The 10,225-nt window shown below is 42.7% G+C and overlaps 2 protein-coding genes across 3 annotated transcripts; both read right to left on the bottom strand.

Moving 5' to 3' along the window:
• Window positions 1-36: 36 nt before the first annotated feature.
• Window positions 37-3,697, bottom strand: LOC308113674 (rho-related GTP-binding protein RhoA-C-like; the record flags this gene model as incomplete). Its single annotated transcript, XM_080470071.1, has 5 exons — window positions 37-1,951; window positions 2,050-2,180; window positions 2,279-2,399; window positions 2,925-3,082; window positions 3,625-3,697. The coding sequence occupies 5 exons, from the start codon at window positions 3,695-3,697 to the stop codon at window positions 1,778-1,780; spliced, it is 657 nt and encodes a 218-aa protein (XP_080326197.1). The 3' UTR covers window positions 37-1,777.
• A 914-nt stretch (window positions 3,698-4,611) lies between these two features.
• usp21 (ubiquitin specific peptidase 21) lies at window positions 4,612-10,189 on the bottom strand. 2 transcript variants are annotated; one of them, XM_080470064.1, is made up of 12 exons: window positions 10,003-10,189; window positions 9,060-9,433; window positions 8,580-8,636; window positions 8,374-8,491; window positions 8,176-8,287; window positions 7,969-8,088; window positions 7,822-7,886; window positions 7,556-7,743; window positions 7,016-7,094; window positions 6,751-6,858; window positions 6,114-6,228; window positions 4,612-5,968 (listed from the first exon to the last, which is right to left on the bottom strand). In XM_080470064.1, the coding sequence occupies exons 2-12, from the start codon at window positions 9,213-9,215 to the stop codon at window positions 5,875-5,877; spliced, it is 1,212 nt and encodes a 403-aa protein (XP_080326190.1). In that variant the 5' UTR covers window positions 9,216-9,433; window positions 10,003-10,189; the 3' UTR covers window positions 4,612-5,874. The 2 variants fall into 2 exon arrangements, with proteins under 2 accessions (XP_080326190.1, XP_080326191.1); XM_080470065.1 differs by having other exon boundaries at window positions 9,060-9,347.
• Window positions 10,190-10,225: the final 36 nt, after the last annotated feature.

Here is a 10,225-nt window from a genome sequence, read left to right as displayed (position 1 = left end):
CCCTGGACTGGCAAATCCATAAATGATAATCCAGGAGGACAGCGGTGTTATTTAATCCAGAAAACATTCCCCATGGTCGTGAAATCAATACATCACACAAATCAGGTTACAGGTTGTTTTTTTTTTTATTATTATTTCAGGGAAAGAAAGTAAATTAATGCCAAAAATATAGGGAAAATCATAATCATTAATGATCAAAAACATATAAATACCTTACAACAGAAAACCCCAATAACAGATTTAACGGGGATAAAGAAAAAAATAATAATCCAGAAATCCCCACATATCACAGTACAAAAACCAAAGAGAAAAATGGCTCTAGCAGCCCATGCCCCCCAAAAACCTTACAACCCAGCACCTCAGCAGTGACCTTGCATTAAATGAGACAATAAAGCGATTATAATTCATCATTTAACTGACATTAGCTGATCATAACAGCAGGATTAAGTAAATGATTAAAATATACTATAAGGAAATTAGAGACATCAACATTAAAAAGTTATATAATACAATAAGGACAGTATCATGAAAAGGGGGGGGGGGGGGGGGTGAGTGGGAGTAAAAGGCAAACTTGAAATACACATCATGAACATGTTCTTACAAAGCTTTGTAAGACATACAGTACATAATAGACATTATAGTAATAAGATAAGCCTATCAGCTATTTAAAATAAGATTCAATTTATCAACTACACCATTCATGATTTGACCCACTGATTAACACAATCAAATCAATATCTGGTATACACAACAAAAGGTCCTAAAAACTTGTATGTTTAACCTGATTGTGCCTCTGGCTATAGTACAACGTCTTCCAGTAAAGTGAAGGCTTCTATGTCACTCTGAGTATCTGTTATTCCATTACCCGTCTGAGCCATGAAACGCGGCTGTCCGGGGTAACTTTGGCATGGAAACAAAGGGTTAGATCAGTGACGCCGAAGGCCTTTTCCATGCATACAGTACATAGACACATATGTTAATACACAAGCACACAAATATACACACATTCACCGCATGCAGAGCTGCACTGGATAAAAGAGACTACCATACAGTTGCATACACGCACTCTAAAGTATAAGGAATTCAGTATGGGGAAAATATCTCATACAATCTAGTTTAGGCATACCCCTGCGTGTAGGGCCTGAGTCAAATGAAAAGGGCCTGAAGGAGCCGAGCCAGTGACGGGGGAGAAAGCATTCACCAATGCAAGGTGTGGACACTACAAATGACAAATAATACCCTAAGTTAGGAATCCCTACACCTCAACCCACTTTTTCTTGACCGCTGCTCTCAAGGCACTACATGTAGGCGATACTGTGTAAGAGCCACTTAGAAATGGTCTTAATTCAAACCTTTTTTTAATATTACTTCTTCTGTCTTTCTTGTGTCCCCATTGTCTTTGGCCCGGTGAAGACCATTTTTCTCCCTCCATTCCCAACATGGCACATTTTAACCCCAGGTTAGCATAAACTCGACGTCAAATCACCCTCTACCCCGGCCTCCGCCGCCATCAACCTCGAGATCTGAAAATGTTTTGATAGATGCAAGAAGAAAAAAGCAGACAGGTGAATCTGTAGAACAAGAACCAAAGTGTAAAAGGCCTATCAAAGAATTTCAGATCTGCTTGAATTTTACTGAGGGTAATGAGGTGATCAGAAAGTGAGCGTCTGCAGAACGTTTCTGCCCCACCCACCCAAATATTTCCCCACATCGCAAAGTTCAAAAGAAGCTGCCCTGTTCATCTGTGCTTAAGGGCAGCTCCGTCTCCTCTGGGAGCCTATAACACAAGGCAGAAGGACTTCTTGTTACGTTTCTTGGCCTGCAAAGCTGCTTTAGTTGCCCACTCAAAGACTTCCCTTACACCATCTTTGGTTTTGGCAGAACACTCTTGGTAGCCGTAGGCACTGATGCGGTTTGCCATCTCTTTGCCATCGTCGAATTTAACTGGTTCCTGGAAACACGAGTCACAGAGAAGTATTTGTGTTATATTCACACCAACAAACTTGATTTATCCAGCAAAGTTTATTTTTTAAAACCGTAAAACCTTACCTGTTTCATCTTTGCAAGCTCTCGTCTGGTGTGCTCGTCATTGCGCAGATCTTTTTTATTGCCCACCAGGATGATGGGAACATTTGGGCAGAAGTGCTTCACTTCAGGGGTCCACTTTTCTGGAATATTCTCTACAGTGAGAGGAAAGAAAACCACAAGTTAGCCAAAACACAAAAGAACTCTGCCTTGCTGAGGCGTGTGATTATTTAGACTGTCACTCAAAGCGGACCTAAACTATCGGGGCTGTCCACCGAGAAGCACATGAGGATGACATCAGTGTCGGGGTAGGAGAGGGGCCTGAGTCTGTCGTAGTCCTCCTGACCTGCTGTGTCCCAAAGTGCTAGCTCTACCTGAGAAAAGAGAATGACGGCACAACATGAACACCATATAAAAGAAATGCAGCATTCAATGTGAAGACAGCCAATCAAAAGATAATATACAAACCAATGTAACGCTTATAAAAGTTTCACCGAATAATTTATGTATGATAATTTGAAATGTCATATCCAGTGGTTCCAAAGCATTATTATTACTACGTGTCCTACAAATCAAGTTGAATGTCTTTGAGACAGATGTATGGGGACATCTTACAGCATCACATTTCAGTGCACTTCCCTTTTCTGAATGCGTGTATTGCTGCACAGTGGCGTTCTAGCTCCGTAGCAAGAAGGTCATGGAATCAAGTGTGGACTTTCTGTGTACGTTCTCCCTGTGTCCTTCCACAGTCCAAAAACATGCATGTGAGGTTAACTGGTGAACCCAAATTGCCCATATGTGTAAATGTGAATGTGTGTCTTGTGATGGACAGGCGACCTGCCCGGCAGTATCCCGCCTTCACTCATACGTTTGACTGGGACCGTCCCCAGTTGTCTCACCTGTTTGCCATCCACTTCAATGTCTGCCACGTAGTTCTCGAACACAGTGGGGACGTAGACCTCCGGGAACTGGTCCTTACTGAAGACGATGAGCAGACAGGTCTTCCCACACGCTCCATCTCCAACTATCACCAACTTCTTCCTGATAGCAGCCATCTCTGCAAAAGAAAAAAAAAAAAGAAAACCCAAATAAGTATATATAATTTGGGTGGCATTATACAATAAGAACCCTCGAAACACACACAGGAATAAAGTGGAGAAGATGAGTTTTAATGCTCTGCGAGGTGCAGTTGGTGGTGTACCTCCTGGTGTAAATAGGGGCTCAGGGAGGCAGCCGGCTGTTGGGTACACAGCTACGCCCCATTATTAAATGGTTTGTCGTGCTTGTTACGTCTGAAGTGTAAACGGGGAAAAGGACCAGTGTGGAAAGCATGCTCGGTGTGCTGGGAGGTGTCCCCGGTCCAGGGGAAGCTTCCTGCCGTGTCCCCCCTCCTGCTGGGGGGCTGAGCACTTTAGTCAGGCCTGTCAAACCGAGCAGCATCTGCTAGCTCGACGCTAACGGGGCTCCGCGAGGTTTGGGATACTGACACCCGGGTTTCCTCCCAAGAAAAACTTAGCCCATCATCGCGCCGCTCGCACCCCGCCGTGCCCGTATCGAAAAGGGTGTGAAGTTTGAAGGCTGTCGTGTAAATTTTCCTACCTTTAATGTTCCTCTGTCCGCCTTTCTCCTCTTCCTGACCGACTCGATGGCTCCGCCCACCGCCCGTACGCATGTGCATGGTGACGTCACGAGGAGTCGGGTTTGCAGCAGGTTTGGTATTTTTATAATCTCTTTAGTTTTTCTTTGTTAATTTAATGTCTTTCAGTACGATTAATGCTACTAATGGGACACGGTGATGTAGGAGGAATTCTTTGCATTAGTTGTTTCTTTATCAAGTTTGCAGTTTGAGTTATTTTAGTGCACCAGGTCATGTATTTGATTTATAATTTAAATGATAAATCATTACATGTATTTGACTGTTTTCTTGATTGCTTGTCGCTCATCTCACAGGGGTACACAACTTGAATAAGTGGCAGAGCCACAAAAAATCGTTGTCACTACCAAAGGGTCAAATTGTAATCCAGAACGTCTACTAGGAATTATAGCAGCTAATTCAATGAAAAGGACTATTGTGTGTCTGTAGTTTCAATAAATATGCATGCACTTGTTGTTGTTTCTTTTTAAATGAACCCCATAATCCAGTACTTTGGAGTATTTTCAATTCAAATGTGCATACAATGACTATCATCCTACCACAGCCTGCAACAAAATCTACTTTATTTTTTTTGTAAATTAGCTCATGTGCTGCAAAGTATGGGGACAAGGGGTAAGATGTGACCTGCAGGCTGCCCGTTTCCTATGTCTGACCTAACAATACATTTTCCTTTAAATATGGAGTTTGCATATTCTCCACAAGTGCGTGTCCTCCGGACAATTTCCTCCCATGGCCCAAAACCATGCATGTCAGGTTTATCAATGACAAATTGCCCCTAGGTGTGAATGTGAGTGTCTCTCTGTGTTTGCCCTGTGATGGACTGTCATCCTATCCAGATGTTTCCTGTCCTCGTGCATAGTTGCTTATAATTATTCTTTATATATAAGTAAAGCAATCAAATGGCATCAATAATCACATCTTAACAAAAATGTCAGTTTTGGTATTTTATTGACTGTTACAGTTCAATTATTTAAAGATAAATGCAATACATTCAGTTGAGTGATGTGCGTTTTATGTACAAAATATTTTTCCTGCTACATCAGTAAACACAAAGGTAAAAAAAAAAAGTAAACACATATATACAAAGGAATGATTATAAATTTTAAAGTAAATTTCAATGTTCACAGTTAATTGCCGGCAGAGGACTAACGTTAGAAAGACAAAGCAGAGGCTACACATGTCGGAGTACATTTTCACAGAATTGTAAGTTGAAATTAAATAAGAGCATTTCAATGAGCAATGTTTGGGTGTCACTGAGCTAATGCTTGTAATTTTGTGGAAGGAAAGGAAAACACGTAGTAAAGCCACATAAGTAAATTTTTTAAACATGAATGCACCGGCTTTAAGGATATTCTATATTTTTTGAGATAATGATTGATATGAAGAAGCTAATGTCTTTTTCATTTCACTTTCTGAAAACTCGGCAAAGAATTGCTCTTTTTTTTTTACCTCTAAACACTGCGTTAGTGCCTGAGGCCAATGAGCTCAGTTTTAACTTAATCTGTTGACAGTTGTCGTCACCTAAAGGATCGTGGCGTCTCTTCTGGAGGTCACAGGTAAAGTTTCTGTCCTGGCGTCTCTTCCTGCACAAATCAGCTTCTATCATACATGTTTGTTTTTTTTGCAGACTTTGCAGTTTTGTTTTAAAAAGTTCACGCTGCTTTTAGACTTTCCACAGTTTTTCCAAGTCATGAAATTGCTGAATTTGTTGGAACTTGTTTTTTTTCTTTTTTTTTAAACATGCTTGCTACGAGGGTTTATATGGTTTTGAGTTAACTGTATGTCACATTTCATAAAATCATGTATACTTTCTACTACATTCACGGTTTTTAAATTGTGTTTATTTGGGTTCATATTAGCAGGCATGAATCACAGTTATCATCAGAGCTCTGCGTAGTGTTTTCAAGTACATCCCTGAGTTCTGCCTGAGAACTGGGCCACAGAGACTCTTAAGGCTGCAGTCTGCGCTCTCTCACCGAGGAGGGGAGATCATCTCCTCAAGCCCCCTTTAAAGTAAGCATGGCTTCATCCTCCTCCTCCTCCTCCTCCATCCTGGAGTTCATTTAAGGACAGGCCCACTGAGATGGAGAAGTTTAGAGATGTAAGAGGTGCAAACACTGCAGCATCTATTGGTTTCTATGGACACTGGAGGTAACGTTTCCCTGATTGGCTGCCTGGCTCAGCCATTCCCAGCGCTACTTCCTGATGGTTGCGGCGCTGTTGCTGCGCTGGTAGAACAGCACATAGGCTTGATTGGTCTGTAGCTGGCTCAGTGTGAGCGGAGATACACTGTAGATGGATAAATGGAGGATGGATCATGAGAAACAGCTCCAGGTGCATAAAACAAAATGGGTGTAAAGTACAGACGGCTAATGTAGACCTCCTGTATTACACATTACAGTAGTAAATGATAAGGGTGCAGGGTTCATTTTACCTGGAATCGTTGTAGAAGCACCAACCATTCTCATCTGCACAGCAGGCTGTGTAATGCCCCATGTTGACCGTGCCGGCATGGTTACATATGGCATATAAATCATACAGAACTGAGCCTGTGGGGACAAAGATAAATATGAATGACAGACACACCATTGGTTTCTCAGAGCTATTGGTTTTACTCTCTAAGTTTGCAAACTGTGCGATCATTCAACTGGAAAATAATAAAAAAAATTAAACTATATTCAGCTGCTCCCTTTCAAAAAAAGCCATCTCAACAAATAGTAACACGTTTCATAGTGTTAGATAGTTTCTACACTGGCTTCCCTTCCAGACGCAAGCAGGATTCAAACCCGACGCTCAAGTTCAAAAGCAAGCAATATGCATTCATTATTCATGGGAAAGTTTTGAATTATCTGTGTTTGATAAGTTGATTTTACACCCCGAAAAAAAAATATGGTAATATAATTTTTCTAAATAAGATAATTATTTCTGTAAACTGCGTTGTTGAAGCTCATTCTGACATGAAAAATAACATTTGCAACTCATCTAAAGCAGCAGACCTTCCTTGCAAAATCACACGTGGCCTGTTTTATAACCACCTAATCCTTCAACCTTCCATCAAGAGTCGTTCTTACCGCAGTCTGCAGGCCCGTAGCGGCCCAGGTCCAGGTTGGTGAGAGGGAAGGACACATAGACGGTGCTCTTACTGATGGACCACCTGGACGTGGTGAACCGATTCAGATCTGATTCAAACCGTTAAGAAGCATCATCATCATCACCATCATCATGTTCATCATCAGCAGCAGCAGCAGCAGCAGCAGCAGCAGCAGCAGCAGCAGCAGCAGCAGCAGCATTAAAACTTGTTAACAATGTTTTCAATGAAGGTCTTTCAGAGGATACGGATCACAATAACTTGAGGAAACCTCTGGATGGAGAGCCGCTTCGTGCATTCCGTACGTCGGTTACACCTCTCGCACATCTGAAAAAATGGATGAACAAACACACTTAGACACACAAATAGGTCCAAAACACAACTAAACAAATTCAAGTGATTGATTATTGATTTTTGGATTGTTACACTCTAGGTTGGATGAAGTGTTTATATGCCGTTTAGCTTCCTTCATACACTGAAAAACTTTAGAATTTTTCTTCTTCATATTTGCAAAAAAAACCAAACAAAAAAAAACACCATTATTTACAAGTGTAAGATATTTGTTAAAGGCCATATCGGATGTTTTAGAAAACATGTAAAAGCAGATCATAGATTATCTCTACTTGACATTTACTCAATATTCATAATGTACATGGATAAAAACATGCACAAATTTAAATAATTGAATTGCAGAAAGCCCTTTTTAGATTAATTATCCCCTCGCACACAAGGTCAGTCTGATTGAATTTTAATCCCAACAGGGGTGTAATAATACGTGGGCAACTTACAGGCGAATTTTCCTTGTCCAGCTTCTCCTCCTGAGAGAAAAGGTCCAGGCACTCCCTGAGCGTGACCTCTCCTGTCGCGCTCCTCTTGGGGATCGGTACCGACAGGTCGCAGAACACGTCGAATGTGTTGGAGTAGTGAGAGCAGACTGAGCAGTGCAGCGAGCTCCTCAGCTGACCCGAGAACAGGTCTGTGGCGAGACGGGGGACCAATACTCGTGTTCACTGGGATCACACTGCAGAGGAGAACAAAGGTGCCGAGTCCTTACCGACGATTATGCTGTCGTCTCTCTCCAGGTGCTTCTTCCACATGACGGCCGCCTCCTCCGAAAGTCTAACGAAGGATAAGAAATTAAATAAGATTCAAACCGTGGTGACATGACAGGAGTCACGGTTTGGTGGATACTTTTACACACCTAAACCTGGCATATTTTTGTTCAGCCTCCCTTTCCATTCGTCGGACGTACGGCCGTCGGTTTATCTCCGTATGCAGTTTGTCCAGAAGGAACCGGAGGAATTCCTGCGCATCCTGCTGACTGTTGATGGAGACAGAAATGTCTTCAAGTCGCCGATGTCACTGACGGGATCAGAAAAAAAAAAAAAAGGAGAAGCATGACCCTCACCTGTAACCACTGAAGTAAGGCACCGCGTCTTTGAAGACGGAATAAAACTGTCGAGGATTCACGACTGCGTCTTCGTTCTCATCCCAGAGGCCCGACAGCACCTTGGAGAAGGCTTCGTGGAAGAAGACCAGCAGCAGTAAGCAGACGTCGAAAATGATTCACAAGCATCAAAAGAGCAGCTGAGGAACAGAAGCACACCTTCCATGAGTGTCGCCTCCTCTTTGGAGAACTTCTCCCGCCTGTAGGACTGGAGGAGGCAGTAGTGCCGCAGTCCACGTGTGTGAGACAAACACTGGACGACTGCATTCAGGAAACACTGAGTCCAAAACACAGCCCGGGCAAAAAGTCAACCCGATGAGACGGGAATGATAAGCCACAATCATTTTCACAAGTGTTCGACTTACCGTGTTTCCTATGTTTCTGAGGCCAACCCTTCCACTTCCTACAGCGAGCTGCTCCTTCTGGGGAAATGAAAAATCAACAGAAAACAATCACATATTTGTCACATTTTTCAACCGTAGAGCTCTCTGACACAAGGACCCTACAGGATGATGCTGCCCCAATGTTTGACCCCTGGCTGTTCCCGTACCCCATGTGACTGTCTGTTTGCCTTGACCCTGCCATGTCAGTGTGTACATAACTTTGGCAGGACAGATTTAGCCTTATTATCTCATTAGCATAACAAGAGAGGCTAAAAGGAGGTCAGCCTCAAGCGTTTATCCTATTAGAAACCCAGGAGTGCTGACAGGTGCTTAAACACGTGTGTGTTGGTGTGTATTCCCCCTTAATCCCTTCACACTATTTCTCCTTAAATCGTCATTAAATGTGCAAAGGAGCATAATTGAACGGTTTTTTTTAGTTTCCCGTGTCGATGTGTTCCACACCTCGTTGTCGGTGACCAGCAGCAGGCCCATGAGTGACGTGTAGAGGACAGATTGCGAGATGTCTGCTGTCTCTCTCTGGAGGCCGTTCTGGGACACCAGCGTTCGACACAGGGCCTCGCAGGAGCCCTCTACATTGACACTGCTCGACCCGGGCATCCTCTGTTCCCGTGACCAGACCAGCTCCTGACACAGGCTGAAGGCTTTTCCAGAGGAATTCAAGTCCGGTTGTTTGTATCCTAAATGCACCTCCTAGTTTTTTTTGCGTGCAGGGTCAAAGGTCAGCAGGTCCTGAAGAGAAACAGCCTCTTTTTGAACGAATGAAGTGCGATGGAGGGCTTTGATAACTCTCTCCAGGAAATGCATGAGGGTGACGTCTAACGACGGAGGGAGAAAGAATAGGTTTCTTTGTGAATGAGGATCTCCTCAGGTAATCCTTAACTTGGATAGATTAAGTTGCTCTACTCCACGTCACAGATCATTCTCGTAATTACAACATTCAAGAGAACTTGAATAGACAGAAAAACTCTTTAACAAGGCCCCAAACAATAAAATGCAACACATAGAGTACACTTAAGACACAAGTACAGACATAAAGGAAATGTTAAATAGAAACAGTAGCCAATAAAAAAAGAAATATATGTGCAGTTTTCTTCTTTCTCTTTAACCCTAACCGCAATCATAGAAACTGACATATCAGCTACAAAATGAGATGACTTTAGAAGAAACTCATGTTCAATATTCACTGTGTTTAAACCAGAGTCCAATCTTTTCAGGAGTTCATTATGCATCCCACTAAACAGCACACGCCCGACTGAAAAACAGATCTAATCAATGCCGAAATCATTACAAGTTACACGACAACATAAGAGTCAAACTTTTGCACGTGAACAATTTCTGACAAACACAACGGGGCTAACAAATAAACAGAGCGATGTGGACTCACCTGATCACTTGGTCTCTCTATCTGTGGACAAACTGTCCCAACCAAACTGTTCCCATCATCTGCTGAGCTGTTAAAAATGCATAAGGGCCCGTCTACTGTTTCACTGTGTGTCTGTGGGCTCGGACTGAAAGTCTACCTCTCTCCTCTGCCCTGTCACCGGTGTCAGAGAGAGAGAGAGAGAGTGAACAGTGAACAGAGAGAGGGAGGGAGGATAATCATCTCT

Source organism: Lipophrys pholis (genome assembly GCF_963383615.2).
Source record: "Lipophrys pholis genome assembly, chromosome: 8".
Taxonomy (NCBI): Eukaryota; Metazoa; Chordata; class Actinopteri; order Blenniiformes; family Blenniidae; genus Lipophrys; species Lipophrys pholis.
The sequence above is the reverse complement of the archived record's forward strand: the minus strand, read 5'-3'. Positions and strand labels throughout refer to the sequence as shown.